The sequence below is a fragment of the Leopardus geoffroyi genome, chromosome D4, assembly GCF_018350155.1.
Source record: "Leopardus geoffroyi isolate Oge1 chromosome D4, O.geoffroyi_Oge1_pat1.0, whole genome shotgun sequence".
NCBI classification, from domain to species: Eukaryota; Metazoa; Chordata; class Mammalia; order Carnivora; family Felidae; genus Leopardus; species Leopardus geoffroyi.
This window is the reverse complement of record NC_059342.1, coordinates 71,435,435-71,456,027: the sequence shown is the minus strand read 5'-3', so window position 1 is coordinate 71,456,027 and position 20,593 is coordinate 71,435,435. Positions and strand designations below refer to the sequence as shown.

The following is a 20,593-nucleotide window of genomic DNA, read 5'->3' as shown; positions in this document are numbered from 1 at the left end:
CGATATACTGTGAATAATGGTGCAACAAATACGAGAATGCAGATACCTCTTCGATGTCCTGTTTTTTTTCCTTTGGATGGATACCCAGTAATGGAGTTGCTGGATCACATGTTACCTCTATTTTTAATTTCTTGAGAACCTTCCATTCTGTTTTCCATAGTGGCTGAACCAATTTACGTTCCCACCAACAGTGCACAAGGGTTTTCTTTTCTCCACATCCTTGCCAACACTTATTAACTCTCATCTTTTTTTGGATAGTGATTCTAATAGGTATGAGGTAATACCTCATTGTGATTTTGATTTGCATTTCCCTGATGATTAGTGATGTCGAGCACCTCTTCATGTACCTGTTTGCCATCTATATGTCTTCTTTAGGAAGATGTTCAGACCCATTGCCCGTTTTTTTTTTTAATGGAATTGTTTGTCTTTTGCTCTTGAGTTGTATGAGCTCTTTATATATTTTGGATATTAACCCTTTCTCAGATACGTGATTTGAGAATATTTTCTCCCATTTTATAGGAAGCCTTTTCATTTTGTTGATGGCTTCCTTTGTTGTGCAGAAGCCTTTTAGTTTGATGTAATCCCATTGGTTTATTTTTGATCATTTTTTTTGCTTGTGCTTTTGGTGACATATATCCAAAAAGACATCACCAAGACTGATGTCAAAGAGCTTACTGCTTATGTTTTTTTTCAGGTCTTATGTTTAGGACTTTAATCAATTTTGAGTTGCTTTTTGTGTGTGGTATAAGGTAGGGGTCCAGTTTCATTCTTTTGCATGGTTATCCAGTTTTCCCAGGACCATTTATTGAAAAGACTGTTCTTCCCCCATTGTGTATTCTTGGCTTCTTTGTAGTAAATTAATTGACTATATACATGGGAGTTTATTTCTGGGCTCTTGAGTCCATTGGTCTGTGTCTGTTTTTATGCCAATTTCATACTATTTTGAGTTTTATAGCTTTGTAATATAGTTTGAAATCAGGAAATGTGATGTCTCCAGCTTCGTTGTTCTTTCTCACGATTGCTTTGGCTGTTCATGATCTTTTGTGATCCCATACAAATTTTAGGATTGTTTGTTCTATTTCTGTGAAAAATGCCATGGGAATGTTAATAGGTATTGCATTGAATCTGTAGCTTACTTTGAGTGATATGGACATTTTAACAATGTTAATTCTTCTGATTCATGAAATAGGATATCTTTTCATTTTTGTCTTAAATTTCTTTCATCAAAATCTTTTCTTTTGGTTTTCAGCATTCAGATCTTTTACCTTCTCAGTGAAACTTATTGCTAAGTGTTTTATTATTTTTGATGTCATTGTAAATGGGAGGATTTTCTTTTCTTTTTCAGATGTTTTGTTGTTAGTGTATAAAAACACATCTGATTTCTATATGTTGATTTGTATGCTGCAACTTTGGACTTGTTGATTAGTTCTAATGGTTTTTTGGTGGAGTCTAGGATTTTCACTATGTAAGATCCTGTCATCTGCAGACAGATAATTTTACTTCTTCCTTTTCTTTTTTTAAATTTTAAAAGTGTTTTATTTATTTTTGAGAAGAGAGACAGAGACAGAGAGAGACAAAGACAGAGTACAAGTGGGGGGAGGGCAGAGAGAGAGGGAGACAGAGAATCTGAAGCAGGCTCCAGGCTCTGAACTGTCATCACAGAGCCCAATGTAGGGCTTACACTTGTGAACTGAGAGATCATGACCTGAGCCAAAGTCGGACGCTTAACAGACTGAACCACCCAGGTGCCCCTCTTCTTCCTTTTCAATTTGGATGCCTTTTATTTTTTTTCATTGGCTAACTGCTCTAGCTAGGACTTCTAGTACTATGTTGAATAGAAGTGGTGATAGCGGGTACCCTTGTCTTGTTCCTGATTTTAGAGGAAACGCTTTCAACCTCTCACCATTGAGTATGATGGCTGTGGGTTTGCCATAGATGGCTTTTATTGTGTTGAGGTATGTTCCTTCTATATCTAGTTCGTTGAGCATTTTTATCATGAAAGGATATGGCACTTTTTCAAATGCATTTCTGCATCTATTCAGATGATCATAGGGTTTTTATCTTTCCATAAATGTGGCGTATCACATTTATTTAATTGCATATGTTGGACCATCCCTGCATCCTAGGGATCAATCTCACTTGGTCATGATGAGTGCCTTTTTTTGTTTTTGTATTTTATTTTGGAGAGACAGAGAGAGAGAGCAAGCAGGGGAGAGGGGCAGAGGGAGAGAGAGAATATTAAGCAGGCTCCATGCTCAGCACAGAGACTGATGTGGAGCTCGATCCCACAATCCTAGGATCATGACCTGAGCCGACATCAAGAGTCGGATGCCCAACCGATGGAACACCCTGATAAGTGCTCTTTTTAATATGTTACTGAATTTGACTTGCTAATATTTTGCTAAGAATTTTTGCATCCGTATTCATCAGGGAAAGTGGTCTGTAGTTTTCTGGTTGTATCCTTTAATCTGACTTTGGTGTCAGGGTAATGCTGGCCTTGTAAAATGAGTCTTGTAGCATTTCTCCCTCTTCAGTTTTTGGAAGAGTGTGAGAAGCATCGGTGATAATTCTTCTTTAAATGTTTGGTAGAAATAGTACCTGTGCCTATTTTGGTGGCACCTGGCTCAGAATGATGCTCATTACAGGGATCATGGGCTGTCTTGTTGGTCTCTGTCCTAGGACCGAGGGTTCTAATGACAAAGAGAAGGCACCTAGCCAAATACCCAGCATCCTGGTGATTTTAAATTGTAACTTGAGCCTTTCAAGGTTGTGGCTGGAAGGAAATGCAACTTCCTGGTTCGTAGGGAGAGGTTCCAAAAGTTCTCCTGACTTCGTTTGATGACTAACAGCAAATGTAAATGAGTCAGAAAGAAGTCTATCACATTTCTCGAACAACACATAAGGATTTGGACATACGCATGGAAGAGTTTTGGGAAAATGAAGGCTGGTCTTTATTTTTTTGTTTCCCTTCACGCGCTAGAAATATCATTAGACATAATCCTGAGCACCAGATCAGATTTTTCCATTCCCAGTTTTCCTGCTGGGATGAGTAAATAAACAGATGGAGTAAAAGCTTCAAAGCGAAACACAGAGAATGTGACAAAGGACGCCGTTGACTACAGAACACTAGGGGAGGATGGGGATGGCTGACATGAGAGCAAGGAGAGTTTGGGTAAGGAAGCATTGCCAGAGAGTCAAAAGGAGTCACCATGTCTGACTCAAAGCTCTGCACCTCTGAGGCCAAAGGAGGGGGGCTGAAAGCAGGAATGCAGAAAGCAGACGCCGTATCCAAGCGCCAGGAGGTCTGGGGAGCATGAGACCATGCTTCTTTAAGATGATTCTGAATTAAGTGGCTCCGTGGATCTGTTTTTCACCAACGTGGCCTCACTTTCCTGGGATATTGCCTCAGGGAGCACCCCAGGATTGAGAGGTAGTTTTCAGCGATGGCACGGGGATCATCATGAGGCATCTGGCAGATTTAGGTAAAAAGAATGGGCCGAGGAGAGGAAGAGAAAATGGCAGATGTCTCCTGGGGTTCAGAGTCCCATTCCCTGGCACTCATGAGACACTCTCATTAGATCTGCCTGGGGAAATTTTAGGAAAGGTAGGGGAGCTTCAAGCCTCATAGTCAGTGGGACCCAACAGGAAAAACAGATCAGGGGATGAACAGAAAGATCGTGTCATTTTTTTTTTTTTTTTTTTTTTTTTTATGAATTAGCTCCTTAAGGGAGTCCCTCTTCACTCATTTTAGTCACATTTTTCTCCCCATGTGCAGAAGGGTTCACATCGGTTACAGCACCTAACACTTGCTAAGTATGCATTGCCAGGCCCATTGGCTACAGTCAGGTCCTTGCTGGTTACAGTCTAGATGACTGTTACCCCTACTTAGGTCACTGCTTCTCATCTGCTTTCAATTCTGCTTCTCTAGGAGATTTCTAGTCCTCTCTGCTGCTGTGTGCCAATCCATGCATTTCCACAATCTTTTTCCTCATGCAGATACTTCTGCTATTTCCCCCCAGGCTACCATTGCTGATTGCCTCCATCCTCACTCAGTACTGATGCCTAAGACCACTTCTCCCTCCATCCTGAGACCCTGCCTTTCTCTGCTGCTTGCCATAGCAAGCCATAGCTCTCTGCTGCTTGCCATAGCTCTTTTTACCACCAGTAGATATCATTAATTTTTTAGTATTACAGTCTCCTCTGTTGGTATATTCCACTAGTTAATGGAGTTGGATCAGGCTCTCCTTAGAGCTAGGTCAGGGATGCAGGGGTGATGTTGCTGTATACAAGATGGTAGCAGTCATGCTCTGTAGTCATTTCAGCATTTGAAGATCATGTCCATGCAATGAATCTGCCTTGGTGTGATGTAGATATACCCATTATATTAGGTTCTCCTTCTTTATTGCCCTAGCATTGCCTTCACCCTCATCTTTGTATTTATGATGATAGGCTCTGAAGGTTGCTACACTAAACAGGAGTCCCTCCAGCTTGGTATGTGGTGGAAAGGAGGAAGGTAGAGGAATTAAGAATTCACATATACATTTTATAGATTCCTTTCTCTGACCGAAATCCTAGAAGGGCGGTATAAATTAAGGAAAAAGCCAAAGCAGAGGGAGTTTTCCTGACTTATTTGGAACTAGAAGCAGGGAACGTTATAGGGATCCCTTGTTCTGACATGGGATGGCCACGTTTGTGTAAAAATGGTAGCATGACATGGGTGGGTAGACAGCAGAGCTGGGTCAATCAGTCTGACCCTTTTGGATTTTATATAACATGAATGTGATCCAGAAGTTACTTCAGGCTCCAGATAAGGAAGGAGCTGACTTGGAATTCAGCAGGCCTGCCTTCGTAGGAAGAGACAGGATGACCTCGTTGCAGAGGTTGCAAAGTAGGCTCTAGAGAGGGGCTTGATGAAGGATGTGACTGAGATGTAGAGGACTGTGCTGTTACAGGAGGAGTCTCAAAGCCTCAAAGGTGCTGAGCCAGCCAGGGGGATCCTCTGGGTCCTAACAAAGCCAAGAGATGAGATCACGAGTTCTCCAGCTGTAGATTTCACCAGAGAATGGGGTAGGGGTTTGTTCCAGAGGACGCCACCGCATGTATCCAAGTCCCTTTTCTCCTGCCGTCTAGGGAGAGGCAGGAAGAAGGGAAGGAAGAGCCCTGGCAAGGAGTGAATATGTGAAAGACTGAATAATTATCTCAAGATTAGCAACATTAAGTTTTCTCTTCTACCCTGTGGAGGTATAGGTTAAACTGGATTAAATCCGTTTATTTTATTTGATTTGAGTATTCATATGTAAATGTCTCTCTCTCTCTCTCTGTCTGTCTCTCTCTCTCATTCTCTCTCCAGGGTGGATAGATACTATAAATAGGTATTTATTTATTTAACATTGATTTTAGATCAAATATCAAATAAAACATAAGATAGACTAGAATAATCCCAGGTTATTCAAATGCATCAAAAATTTTAATTCTTATCTCCTGGACCTCCTCATGGTCTTGTTTTAAATTTTTTTTTTTTTATCCATTATTATTTGTCTTAGACACCTTCCTCAAGCTGTCACATCTTAACGCATTCTACTACACTGCTACATTCTAGCATTTAGCTCCTATGGTTTTATCCTGACAGGTCTCCTGTATCTGTCTTCCCTGCCCCAAGTCCTTCGTTAGACCTTGTTCAGACCTTCGTTATTCTTCTAGACTCTGGAATAGCCTCCTACCTGCACACGTGCCTCCTACTCTTTTCCTCCCAACATCTGTTAACTTGACAACGGATATATCTGACCGTATCGCTGGTCTCCTTCCTCTAAAATAATTAGATGACTTCCCACTGATTGAAGAACACGTTTAACCTACTCGGGCTGTTCACAACTTGGCCAGAGCCCACATTTCAAACCTTTCTTCCCATTCTCCACCTCACTCCCGGTCTCCATCATGCTCTAAGCTTGCCAATCCACTTGCCGTTTCCTGAACACAGTTTAACCTTTCTGTCTCGTGCTCCTGTCTCCTGCTTAAGTGGTTGCTCTTTCCCACACTTAAACTCTCTCTCTCTCTCGTTCTGCTCTTATACTCTGTTTATGCTTCTGCAATAGAACATGGTCTGTGCCATAATGTATATGGGTAACCGACTTCCTTTCCAGATTGAGAGTCCCTTGGAGGCAGGCACCCTATTGTTAATTATCCCATTTGTTACGTAAGCGTGCATCCTGTATTCTACCTAATGATGGCCTGGATCGAGTAGTTAATAAATGCATGCAAGAGTATTTTATAAACAAGGTACTATATATAACAATAATTGTTTCCTTATTACTTGTTAAATTGAGTTGAATGTACTTTTAGCATTCTCACCATTCTCTGGCAGAAATCATTTCCCATCAGTGAAAATTCTAAAATAACTGATATGCTATATCAAGGTACTACAAGCAGATATATCCCTGGAGAAGAAGGCAGAAGGAATCCTTGAATCTTCTTACTTCACAGGCATACTTTAGAAGGCCAGCCTTGTCCAATTCTCCCTGTATAGTTCTCTGTGGTCTCTATTCCCCTCATATTAAAATCCCAAACATTAGTAGCAAGTTCCCCATCGTGGAAGATCAAAGAAGTGGCACAGCCATAAGAAATAGCAGGATCTGGGGAGCCGGCCCTGGGCACAGGTTCTGCCAGTGCCTGCCTTACATGTGAGGCCAAGCATCTCTGCTGACCCTTGGGCAGTAGACACATTCTGAGTGTAACATGCCTGGCATTTCCTGATACAGGGATTATTTCCATCTCTAGGAATTCCACAAATGTTCTCAGAAGCCCTTGGGGCATTTATATTTTAAAAATAAACCTTTATAACTCAACACAAATATTCTAGAAATCCATATGTCAGCTCTTTTCCTTGAAAACACCTGTAAGCCTTGCTATCACTTTCATGAAACAGGAGAAGGAAAGGCCACAAAGTAGATCAAATACTCATAAGTAAAAATGCCCTCAAGAAATAGCCGTGCAGAAATTGGCACAACCATGTTAAATATCTGCCAACTTACTCTTTGAGAGCCCTGGAAAGTGTGATTGGCTCTATGAAAGAAAAAAAAAAAAAGAGGGGGGGTGGGAAGAGAGAGAGAGAAGGAGGAAGGAAAGAAAGAAAAGGTAAAACAGGAAAAGAAGGAAGGAGGGCGAGAGGAGAGGAAAGAAAAGAAAGGGAGGGGGAAAAAAGAGAGAAATGAACTCCTGGAAGCTGTTACCCATCACTAGGACAGGTATTTGAGGATTTCATTTTTGAGGTGATAAATCTCCCATTGTCAGTGATCTAGATCAACCCCTGGAATGTCCCCAAGGAGGAGAAATAGCCCAAAGGGGACTGGAGTAAGAAATAAAACAGATTTCCCCCAAATGTTGTGTGGAATAGTGCCAACTCTCCCTTCTCCCAGAGCAATGCAATTACGAAACTCCATCTTACCTGCTATGCTAATGGTGGCCGCAGCCTTTGCAGTGCTAAATTTCTCTCCGTGCTTGTTAGTAGCTATGCATGTGAAGAGTCCTGGCTTAGTGATAAGCAGCTGCAGTCTTGAGTCAATCACTCGGTCTTTCACACTTTCCTGAATGGACCCAGAGGAAACCTGGTGGAGTAGAGGGAAAAAAGCAGATAGAATTAGGTCAAGGATTTCCTAATATGCACCAGGTTGACTTGAAAGAGAAAGTATTAAAGTGATGATCAAAAGGCACGGGTAGGTTGCAAAAATAGCCAAAACCTTTGTAGCTCTTCCTCCATAAAGTAGCGTCGCTCTCCATGCTTTGAATCTAAATTGGCCTTGTACCTATTTTAGAAAATCAAAAACAGACTTGTAAAATTCTTGCGCCCTGTGGCTTACTTTCTTGTTGCTCTTGGAGCCTGTGACCTATGACCAACCCAGAGCTAGCCTGCTTGAGGAAGAGGCACACACGGTCCAGTTATCCCCACTGCCCCAGCTGAGAGCCAAGAACAACCACCACATATACAAGTGAGGCCATTCTAGATCAACTAGCTCCCAGTCCGCATGCCAGTCACAGGAACTAGATCAGCCACGATCACGAAATCCTGGCCCAAATCAGCAAAACCACCCAGTCAACCCACACACTTACGAGCATTATTAAAAGGTCAGCTCCTGTTCCGTCCTCCACAAATGCACAACAGATAGATGGATGGTTGTGAAGAAAAATGGTTATAAAGCCAAGTGTGTTTCTGAGGCATGACTTGCATCCTGTCATACTATTCAAATCATAAAATCGAATGTCCTTGAAGAGTCAGGGTATCAATATTAACCTAATTGGCAGGTTAGTTTATGTGCTTGTTTATTATCATCATTTCAGCTCTGTGGGAAAGACAGCTGCCTAGCACTTTCTATTAGGTTGCAGAGTTAGAATTTGTACCCCAGTTTGATCCCAAAGCCTGTGCTTTTAATTGTTATGTCAGAGTGCCTTCCCTAGCACTAGAAGAGAACATATGGAGAGTTATTAGAAAACGAGAATGCCAACCTCAACAAATCACCCATAAACAAAACAAATGCATGACTTAAATGTCACTGTGAAGGTGGTGGCATGTTTTAAAGTGGCGATTCTTCACTATTTTTTTGAGCACTGTACCATCTTTGCAATAATTATTCGTTAATTGTCACTGTTTGTATGAGGGGAACATGCCAGTTGGAAGGAAATCTGAATGGAATGACAATCAGTCAGTGATTCACCTTGACCTTATGTCAGAGGAGTGGCCTTGAGAGATCTCTCTCTGTCCCTTAGTGGGAAATGAGGCTGGGAATAAGAAACTTGGAGTCAGTTATTTTGCTATTTTGCCTGTTTTCACGGGTAGACCAGCAAGGGGATGGCAAGCCCTGGGGTGAAACCAGCTTTATTCTTTCTGCTGCCAGGTGTCTGGCTAGCCTTGGAACCAAATACACTCTGTAGCAATGAAGCAGGGAAGTTTGCTCAATTAGCTTCTTTGACTTTTTATTCCTTCTATGCACTACTGTTTCCAACCTTTACGATAAAAATATGTGAGCATCAACTTAAGTCAGATCAAGTATTGTGGTAGTTTCCCCAGAAAAGCAGCCTGGACGCTGTGAGAAATTGACGAGGCAGAGAGAAAAATATCTTTAAGAGACATACACTCGGTTGGGAATTCAGATGAAATTCATCACCATCATATTTATCAGCAGTGCAACCTCTTATGGATTTGAGTTTCCAAGTTAAACAGAAAAGACTGAGTAATTTGAAATGCAATGTTGGATTCTCCCAGAATTTTAGGAGCAAAGCAACACTGAGAAAAAAACTAAAGACCTCAAGCCTCTATGCTCAGTCAACATGCTTTATGCTATTGAGATGTTTCCTTTATAAAGACAATCCCTTTCCAGTTGATAGAAGTGAAATCTATAGAACAGTTGCCTTCTCCCTTTGCAAGCTTAATCCGTCCTTCAAGAACGAGGTGTGCACAATGCCTGAGAGATGACTTGGGAAGGAGTCTTTTCCCCAAGGTTGACGAAACTAGCGTTATTTTCATGTTCACACCTAAGAAAGCCATTCCTAAAATCCTCCTCAAGGTTAATGAAAACATTCTTGGTAGGAAAGAGGATGAGTTTTAAACTGGCTGACCTCTCTTCTCCTGGACTTCATCCGGGTGTTGAAGTAATTCAGAAGGAGACCAACAAGCTATGAGGCCCATTGCTCGATTATGGCATGGCTCCTAAATGCTTTTCCTCCTGTTTTCAGAGGCCTTGCTTGATTCGGGTTGTGACTCAGGCACAGCAGGCCTTGTTAGTCAGAGTGCAAATTTGTTTTTCTTCCTTCATGGGTCATCCTGACCAACAGTTTCGTATTTTTTGATGACCTAAAAATAAAAACCACCCCTTGCCCTCCATTTTGGTCTTTTTGCTCCTCAGGTTCAGATTATTACGAGTTTTGACCAAGGTATGTCTCGGCAAAACCAAGTACTTAATTGAGGTGACTATATCTGGGATTTACAGTAAATACGTTATTTTCTGCAAGTCTGTCAGGCATACTGCCCTGAAGTTGCTGGATAAACAGCTCTGCTGTGTATGTGTGGTTCTCTTTCTGAGACAGTGACCTCAAAAAGAGGCAGGCAGACAGGAAACCCTGTCATAAATAGGCACCTTGGTTCACACCTGAGGTGATGTGTGTAAAAGCTTTTTGAAAGTGGCAAAGTAGTATTGACCTGTGGAATATTTTTATGTATCATTAACACATTAATAATGCTGTTTTGAGAGGATCTATTCACAGGTACGAATAGTCTCATCACTTGGTCATGAATTGGCCTTAGCATAGGAAGGCCTCTGGCTTCAATGGCTCTGTCTTACAAACAGTTCCAGCTTGCTGAGAATGCCTCATGGAGCCGTCGGGTATGGCCCAGTAGGGTTCATGTGTAGGGAGTTGGAATAATGTCTGTATGTGCATCATAGAAAGAGGGCTAGGGGCACCTGGGTGGCTCATTCGGTTGAGTATCCAACTCTTGGTTTTGGCTCAGGTCATGATCTCAGGGATTCATGAGTTCGAGCCCTGCATCAGGCTCCGTGCTGACAGTGCAGAGGCCTGCTTGGGATTCTCTCTCTCCCCCTCTCGCTCCCCCTCCCCTGCACTCTCTCTCTCTCTCTCTCAAAATAGATAAATCAACATTTGAAAAAAAAAGAAAAAGGGGTAACAGAATGAGAAAATCTTCCACATTGTTTCTGACCAACATCGCCATAGTTGCCTCTTTCAATCTGGCTACTGCCATGTTTCATGGAATATATTCCAGCTGATGCATGTAATTATCTTAATTAACACAGCTAGTAAGATGAGAAGACTCCAAAGCTCAGGTACTTCAAACCAAAAATACTACCTCTTAAAAATACATGTCAAGGTGGGCTGACCTTTAAGAAAATTCAAAAGCACAATCTTCCACATAGATAGTTTGGCTACTTATTTTTTATAAAATTCTTCTAAAAAAATTAAAATGATCCAGCTTTTAAAATCCTTTAGGAACTGTGTTTAATGGAGAAACAGGAGAGACATGTAATTTTTCTACATTTTTTATTTGAATGCGAAAATAATGGAGATATTACCAGTCTAACTTGAAATCAAGTCTGGTTATCGGAATAGAAGTTTGCTTTCTTTAAGAGAAGTGAGCTCTGCTCTATCCATGTGAAACTACTACTTCCAATGTTGTAAAACAAAAGGAATATTACTCCTCGTTCTGAGGTTCATCTGAGACTACAGATTTCCATGAAAAATGAATGACATTTGTGTACAAAGAGAGGAAAAAATAATTCTTGATCACTTCAGAGCATGTGGCTTGCCTTTCTCTTGTTCTTTGGTTTAACCATTCAGGCTTTTAGGTTATTGATGTGTTCACAGAGGCGGGGGGAAAGGAGTCGTCACATCCGTTAGAGTACTCACTGTTCTCAGGAGTGTGTTAGTGAAGTTAGTTCATGAATTTGGAGTTAGTGAAGAACCACAGTTTAAACTCTGTTTTATTCTGTGCCAATTAGCTCCCAGCTCTGTATTCATCTTTGTTCCGTCCACCCCAGATAATACCAGGGCTGTGGGCTCTTCCTGTTCTCAGTAGAATTTTCTGGTTGCCCCTTGTGCATTAAATGCCTGAGATTGCCTCCATTTCCTGTGATTTGTGTCAGCATGAGCAAGATCGTCTCGGTTTCTGTTTGGACGTGGGTCACATCACCACGAACGAAACTTGGCTATAAGAGCAACCCTGTCTCTGACCATGAGAACCACGGATGTACTTCTGCTTTCTTCCAGAAGAAAGCCACTATTAGCTTGTTTTATTCCTGTATAAGAATCAGAGGCAATGGGTCTATTTTGCTTCCTGCCTTTTGTGAATCACATCTTGAATCTTGTGAATCACATCTTTCTGTGAATCACATCTTGAATGATTACGTTGGGGTCTCAGTAGGACCCAAACTAACTCAAACCATCATACTCTTTTTTTATTACTCATGAACTCCAAGAGAGACTAATCATGTATCTTCCAGTTCTAGACTATTATGAGCCTTTGAAAACACTGAAGGTTTTGTAAAGCATGTGTCTTTCCATTTTCTTTATTCCTGTTTTCATAGAGGAAGACAAATCATTAAAGTCCTATCATCAGTTCCCCAGCTTTCTTAGGACATATTTTTACAGTACCTTGAGAGGCTTAAGACAACTACAGTGACTTCCACAGAAGAGCCACAAAACACTGCCAAATAAGATTTGAAATTTATTTTACTTACTTAATTCAGAGAGTGCCAGCACAAGTTGGGGAGAGGGGGAGAGGGAGAGAGAGAATCTTGAGCAAGCTCCATGCTCATTGTAGAGCCCAATGCAGGGCTCGATCCCACAACCCTGGGATCATGACCTGCTGAAATCAAGAGTTGGATGCTCAACTGATGGAACCACCCAGGCGCCCCAAGATTTGAATTATAGATGACACTTTAATTAGAGAGCTAAAGAAGAACAGGAACCTCAAGTTATTTTGATTGTAACTTAACAAAAATGGAGAACTTTAACCCCGATGTCCTATTAGGGATCATTTTCTCCAGCCACCTGACACCTCTATCATTAAAAATATGGGAAAATCTGTGTCTGAGAGGTAAGTAGACTTCCCTACAATTACATTAGCTAGAGAGAGCCATTTCCAATTTAGTCTGCCAACCCCTCACCTATTCTTATTTCTGATACCTCATGTAGAAAGTCTGTAGAGTGACATTAATTCATTTACTGTATTTCGAAGAGACAAGTTAAATTGGTCTTAAACACAAATGATGAGAAAAGTGGTTTTTTACAAGCATCAGAAAAGAAAAAAACAACCCTTCAGCAAAAACAGTAGTGAAAACAAAGTAATAAATGAGTTGTAGGCCCTAAAGAGCCTGCTTTTGCAGGATGACATTATTAGTTCAGGTAGGTTTAGAATCTGGCATCTTTTTCCTAGTGAACCACAGCCACCGGAATTTCACACATGACATGCTTTGCTTCCCACACACCTCTCTCTCTTCCCTTCTTCCCTCCCCATGTCTAGTGTCCTACTTCTCTTTCCCATCCTCGCCTTCTTTTCCTCTGTTTCTTTTTTTCTCCTCATGAGAACACTCCTTTGACTTTGATATTTTGTGATATGACAACATATGCACACTGCAACCAAGATACGAAACAGTTGGAGAGAGACTATCCTGGGGGACGTGAGAAAGGAAAATGGTTGAGGCCCCTCTAGACGACTCATCAAGGTTTGAGTTGCTTAGCTGTAGTGAGAGCCATCCTCACCCCACCCAAGGAACTGGTTTGAAAAAGTACCCCATCTTCTTTTTTTAAAAAAAATTTTTTTTAATGTTTATTTATTATTGAGAGACAGAGCATGAGCAGGGGAGGGGCCGAGAGATGGGGAGACACAGAATCCGAAGCAGACTCCAGGCTTTGAGCCATCAGCACAGAGCTTGATGTGGGGCTCCAACTCAAGAACTGTGAGACCATGACCTGAGCCAAAGTTGGACACTTAACCAACTAAGCCACCCAGGCGCCCCAAGAACCCCATCTTCTTAAGGCATGAAAGAGGATTTTCAATAGGACCACCTGAAGGATTGACGTATGTCCCCTGCTGTGTAATAAAGGGTTAACTTATTGGACTCGAGGTGTTCAAACCCTGTACTCAAACCCAGAAAGGACTGGCCTTTGACTTGCTTCTAAGAGATAACCTCTCATCCTTTGGAAAATTCTGCCTCGTAAGAGTGTCTTTGTATATCTGAGACCATGAGCCATGCCAGATGGTTTATGTTCAAGTGCAAATTATGGTGAATAGTTCTTTTTGTTCAGCAGGGACTCTAGGCTATGTTGTATCAGTTTGACCTTTGGAAGGGCTAGAGACTAGCTAAGGTCAGTCATGTGAGCCCTCCACGCTTATGTAACTGACCTTCAGGAAAATCCCTAGACACCAAGGCTGGATGAACTTCCTTGGTACAAGACGCCATATAGGTTGACATCATTGCTGGGAGATTTAGGTGCTCTCCATGGGATTCCACAGGGAGAGAACAACTGATTACCTACTACTGAGTTTAGTCTGTATCCTTTCACTGTAATAAACTATAACCATAAGGATAATGGTTTTTCTGAGTTCTGTGGGTCCTTCCCTTCTAGCGAATCATCAAACTTGAGGGTGGTCTTGGGGACCCTGACACACCTGCAATTTGTTGACACAGCCAAGATGTATCTGATAACCACCTGTAAAATCAAAAGGGCAGAGCCGGGCTGCCTAACAACTCCAATGGAAGGAGAAAAGAGGGGGTAGCTCTGTTCAGTGGTCTGGATGCAAGAGTTTGTGGGTACAGAGGTTTTATAGAAGATCTGGTTTGGAGTCATTTTCAGTCTTCCCCAAAGATCTTTTGGGGGCATTGATGGGACCCTGACAGAAAGGCTTCCCATCAACAAACAGATTAGGGGCTAAGAAGGAGATGGCTTCCCTGAGGAAAATGGGTCGTGGGGTCATCTTGCATATCCCTTGATTTCTGAAGAATCATGAATGTGTCCATGATGGAAAGAATTGTTTTAAATACTTGTTGGGCACAGTGGTGTAAAGCCAACTTAAAAGAGTGTCATTTAAATTAGAACTTTTCCTCTTCAATTACTGCTCCTCCCTCCTTCCAACCCCAAAGCTGTAGGAGTCTTAAGTAGCAGTTAGGAAGTGGAGGAAGAGTGAATGAATGAGTGTGAGAGAAGAAGCTAACCACACGACTGTTGTGGAAGGCAGGTAGCATGCATGTGGTAGTCTTAAGAAAGGGAGGAAGGTGGGGCACCTGGTTGGCTCAGTCAGTAGAGGATGTGACTCTTGATCTTGGAGTTGTGAGTTCAGGCCCCACGTTGGGTGGAGAGATTACTTAAAAAGGAAATCTTAAAAAAAGGGATGGGGTGGGGGGAGGGAAAGTTCCCATCTGTGAATTGCATTTGGAAGCTTTTGGTTATTACTCAGGTTTAGGCACTTAAAATTACTAAATTGGGATGGTATTAGTGATTTAAAATCACCCAAGAGCAACCAGAAAAGCCACAGAGCCTGTGTGAGGTAGCCAGTAGTGAGAAAAGAACTTGCCCTACTGAAGACACTTGATGGGCAGAGAAAATACTAAATAAGGTTGTAGTACATGGAAGTCATGCTTGGCCAACAGTTACAATGGTAATCTCAGCCCACATGTTTATTAACTCTCTGTTTTCCACCTGAATCCCAAAAGGTAAATAAAATCTAAAATTAGGAAAAATAACTCCATAGAAAGGTAGAAGGGTGTCATAATCAAAGGGCCAGAAATTTTCAGCAATTTCTGTAAGATCCAAAGAGATGTGACTGGGTTGATAGAAAAATTAATATCAGCTAAGTTGCTGAAATCTAAAAGTTCACTGAGAGGAGAATGGATAAATTTTCCCTGTAGAGTCATGGAAAAATCCACAGTTCAGATAGCAGGGCTGTAAGTAGGAGCCAACTTTGAGAGAGTCAGTAAAGTAGCAGAAGAGCGTTGTGAGCTATTATGTGTGCATATAGCACTAGGCTGAGACATTTGTCCATCTAAGACTTTCTATAGTAGGCTGAAAAAAATTAAAATTGTGGAAAAATACTTTTAACCAATGTAACAAACTGAGAAGCTTCTATTTTCCCCGACAGTTTTCCAACCCAGAAAAATTTGTTTCCTTTGGATGGCCTTGAAGAGTGAGGAGACAGATATCAAAAGTCAGGTTCCATAAGGGTAAGAAGTCTAATAAGAGATACAATAAACTAACATCTCAAAAAACCGGATATCAGGGACATACCAATGTGAACTACAAGCGACCTAGCCTACATGGAATTGAAGACTGTGTTACAATGATCTGGGATGACCAAGGAGCTTCAAACTTTGAACTTAGTTTAAGATGGTCCGAGATAAGTAGTTGTCCCTGGTCTTTAGCAAAAATAAACAAAAATTCTTTCTAGAGAAAAGTACCTTTATCTAGACCTCGTATTAATCCCTGACCTTTCTTCCCCCAAAACAATGAGCAACGGGTAGTCAAAGATAAGTAGGCACACGAGGAAACAAAACACAAGGAACAAGAGTCAGCAGGAAAGCAGATAAGAGAAAGAGACCTAAAATGGCATCCCATCTCACTTGACTAAAAGCCAAAATTGTTTCAATACTCTACATAAAGTGTATATGATCCACAATTCCTAGACACACCCCTTACCTCTTTCTTTTCTCATTCACCTCTCGTCATACTAACTTGTTATTCCTTTGATGTATGGCGTGCACCTTTATCTCAGAAACTTGCCCCAGTTTTCTTCCCATAGTTATCTACTACAGATAACTGTAGTTGTCTTACAGTTATCTCGTCCTTACCTCCTTCAGATCTTAGCTCAAAAGTCTTCATCTTTTTTGAAAAATTTATTCATTTTGAGAGAGAGAAAGAGAGAGAGGGAGAGAGAGAACATGCTTGTATGCGTGTGAATGGGGCAGAGAGAGAGAGGGAAAGAGGGAATCCCAAGCAGGCACCATGCTGTCAACACAGAGCCTGATGTCAGCCTTGATCTTATGAACCGTGAGATCATAATCTGAGCTCAAATCAAGAGTTGGGTGCTTAAACTGACTGAGCCACTCAGGTGCCCCTGAATTCTCTACATCTTAATGAGGCTTCCTTGACCACTCTGTTGAAAATGGAATCTTTCTCCTAAGGTTGCACTTCTGTCTCATTTTCCTGCTTTATTTTCTTCCATAGTATTTCACACTATCTGCATAGAATATTGGTTTTATTTTTTGTTTGTCTTTCCCCATCATAGTGTCAGTTCTTTGAGGGCAGGGAACTTAACCTGTTTTGTTTGCTCCTATATCTATAATGCCCAGAATAGTGCCTGACACCCGGGAGATGCTCGGTAGATATTTGTGGAACGAATAAATTTATGTGTATATATGTAAAGTGCTTAGAACAGCTCCTGGCACATAGTGATCACTTAATATATGTCAGTTATTATCAGTATGAAAAAATGAATTAAAGATGGTTAAACTGACAGTCATGGGTTCTAATTCTGGATTACTTTTCATCAAAGTACCCTCCAGGAGTGACCTAATTCTTGAGCTGGTGAATTTTGTGAAAATTGTTTTACCTGTGTGGGAAGGAATTGCTACTATTTCCCTTTTACACAAAGGCATAAAGGAAAATTTGGTTTTCTACTCTTCCCCATGATACAAGGAAAGAAGCAAACCTATGGGGTTCAATTTCTAAGGCAGTGACTGCTAGGATGAAAATACTGGAAGGCTTTGAAAAATAGAGGTGCAGGTGGGACCAATGACAGAGATCAGGGTAACTTTACAAATATGTGGCCCATCCTGAGATTCCTCTCGAGCGATCTTCCCCAGACAAGTCCCCATAGCGATGGCACTCACGGCATTTCCATTTTCAATCCAGGTGATGGTGGGGACAGGGATGCCTGTTGCTGTGCAGCGCAGGGTCACAAAGGAGCCAAATGTGACATTGTGGGATTCAGGAGCCCGCAGGATTCTGGCAAAAACTGTTAGGAAAACAGAAGTGGTGAGTGACTCTCCTATAGGGAATGCTCAAGCTGGAGTGGTCTTTTAAAAATGCAAATCAAGTCACGTTCTCCCGTGTAGAACCCTTCCGTGTTCCCTCCGTATTACGGATACGCCCTGGCTCCTAAGCCATTTATGCTTTAACCCTACATTTCTCACCACCCATGGATGCTCCGGGCTTATTTCCACCTTAGGAGCTTGTCCATGCTGTCCCTCGGCCGACAGAACTCATCCCCCACATCTCCATGCGGCCGTTCCCTTGTATCATCCAGTCTCTGTTTGAGCGGCATTTCCTCAGAAGGGCCTTCCTCGACCATGCAACATAGAGTGTAACCTTCCCCCATTCACTTTCTCATCATCCTGGTTTACTGTCTTTCCAGACCTTACCACTATCTGAAGTTATATTTCATTTGTCTAATGCCTACCTCCTCACCGTCCCCCCCCACCCCCCAGTAGATTGTGAGTTTTCAGCAACCAGAAACCTAGCCTGTTTGTTCACTACCTAGAAGAGTGCCTGACCAAAGTAATAGTATTTAATTAAGTAATGAAATGATTAGTGCTTTATATCTTCAACTGTGTCATGGTGGGAGGACAGACAAAATCTGTCAAACTTTTTAGAGAATGCGATGAGCACATCGTGCCCCAAAGAAACATTTTAGGCCAAGTGTGGGCAGGGAAATAGGTAATTACTATTCCATTCTGAGACGGAATCCCTCCTGATTAGATAAGAGAAAGTTCAGAGAAGATATGATTTGACAACTGGATGTTTTTGGCAGATTCTAATTTTATTATTTATTTATTTTAATTTTACATGCTTATTTATTTTGGGGGGGGGAGGGGCAGAGAGAAAGGGAGAGAGAGAGAATCCCAAGCAGGCTCTGCCTGGGCAGTGCAGAGCCCAACGTGGGGCTCAAATTCACGAACCATGAGACCATGACCTGAGCTGAAATCAAGAGTCACGTGCTTAACCAACTGAGCCACTCAGGCCACCCTTGCAGATTCTAATTTTAGATTTGCAGGTTCAGATTAATTCAACTTCCTATTTTTTGAAATTGAGGACTCTAAGAGATGGAATCTAGAAGAGCATGTTAGAAATACAATGTTGGGCCCAAAAGCCAGAAGAAAGGAAAAGCAAGGAAGCCTCCATCTTCAAGGCATGAGGTGGTTAAAAAAAATGCTCCAAATGTTTAAAATACAGCTGAATCTACCCCCAACATCCCCACCCCCCCACCCCAAACAAAACTGAGCCGCTTTTAGTAAGTCCTGTGGTCTGATTACCAACCTATAAAAAGCCGAGGTTAAGGAACATGTGAAACAACACTATGGGGATGCAATTCGTTCAAATCCAGAATATAGACAATTCCGCAGAACAAATTATTTAGTTTTCTCAATAAATAAAATGTATCAGGAAGTAAAAAAGAAAGAGGGAACAATCATAGAGTTAAAAAGACTCAAGAGGCATAACCCCAGATGCAATGTGTGGATCTTATTTGGATTCTTAATTCAACAGGTCAGATGTAGAAAGATATTTTGATACATTTGGATAAAAATTACACAGTCCTGGTAGTAAATGGTACTGAGAAATGAGTGCTAATTGGGGATGAGTGGAGTAATGAACATGGCATTATATCTTTTAAGAAAAAAATCCTTATACTAGTGTACATATTGGTTGATTGAATTAACGTCTGGGAGTTGATTTAAAAGAAACCAGTAGCAATAAAATAGTAATGGAATCAAGGAAACAAAAATGGTAGGCTGTTGATCATTGTTGCCCAATGGGTAATGGGAACATGGGAGTTCACTATATTACTGTAACTACTTTTTTGTAAGGTTGAAAATTTTATAATATTTTTAAAAAATGCTGTGGAGCCTACCCCACAGCTCCAGAAAACATGTGATGAGATACCCACTTCATCTACTATTGAAATAACATCAAGTTTTAGAAAACCCCAAAACTGAAGAAAAGTAAGGCTCTGAGAAGGAAGATTTGGCAGAGGCATCTGTCCTAAGAGCCTCAGAAACATCTACAACAGTTTTAGATCAAAATTCAATGGGGGATGATTCTAAATTGAAACAAAATGTGGGACTCTGAAAATTTTCCCGAGCAGGTGATGTTTCCAGCTGAAAAATTCCATAGCAAAACGAGTGACAGTAGCCATCATGGTCCGCAGGGTTGGCCTCAAGTGTGAGTGGCCCTGTGTAGTCTCATAGGGCACCATGCTAAGAGGGCCCCATGCTTGGTTTGATTTTCTGCTGTCCATGTCTTGAAGTTACTAGTGATTTTTGAATTAAGGGCCCCAGATTATCATTTGCACCTGGCCCACAAATTATGGAGCCAGTCCTAAAATTGCTGCCTTAAAAGAGAGGGTGAAGTCTGTACCTCTATGGGAATCCCAGAAAAGCAAGGCTCCAAGGTGAAATAGGAAATAAAAAGTTGCGGAATGCAAGAGTCCAAAGGAAATGTCAATCAAGACTAAGTGACAGAGGCTGTGCACATTGGAAATTCTCAATTTTTCAAGAAGGCCAGCCAGCTAGGAGGCGATACACATTTCTTCCAAATACACCAGAGTGACACATGGTGACCCATCTGATCACTTGACGGGAGATTTCTCCCAGCTCGGTCTTAGCTCACAGGTTGTGAAGTCTTGACAACTGACACAGACTGGCATCCCAGCAAGGGCACTCCCAAGTATTCTCTCCTTTTCTAACATTTTCTGCAAACAATAATGGACACCTAGATTGCACAACATATCTGAATCCACGTTCTTCATTTGGTTGAAATAACTTGTTGGGGTTGGGGCGATACTTGTGTGTCTTACATTTTTTTGAGTGTGAGACCCATCATCTTATGGGTCCCATTGACTCTCAGAATCTGAAAAAAAGGAGGATCCTTGACAGATTGGGGGTGGGATTATTTTAATCCCATAGGTGCTGGAAAAGTGTAGCCAGCAGCTGCTGCAGATAATGCTTTACTTTTGAACCTGAATGAGAGCCTTCTGGCTGAAGAGGAGAATAATAAATTGGAAAAGAATGAAATCTAGACCCTTCTTTCTGCTTTAATTTAT

General features: G+C 41.5%; 1 protein-coding gene and 1 long non-coding RNA gene across 2 annotated transcripts in view; one reads left to right on the top strand and one right to left on the bottom strand.

Moving 5' to 3' along the window:
• LOC123593579 overlaps window positions 1-20,593 on the top strand; it is a 94,729-nt gene that overhangs the window by 20,371 nt on the left and 53,765 nt on the right. The window lies entirely within an intron of this gene.
• The window catches only part of MUSK (muscle associated receptor tyrosine kinase), a 92,398-nt gene that overhangs the window by 26,100 nt on the left and 45,705 nt on the right, over window positions 1-20,593 (bottom strand). Inside the window, exons 6-7 of the mRNA XM_045469647.1 lie at window positions 17,385-17,509; window positions 7,442-7,601 (exon numbers count right to left, since the gene is read on the bottom strand). Coding sequence (XP_045325603.1) covers window positions 7,442-7,601; window positions 17,385-17,509 — 285 coding nt within the window. The remainder of the gene's footprint in view (window positions 1-7,441; window positions 7,602-17,384; window positions 17,510-20,593) is intronic.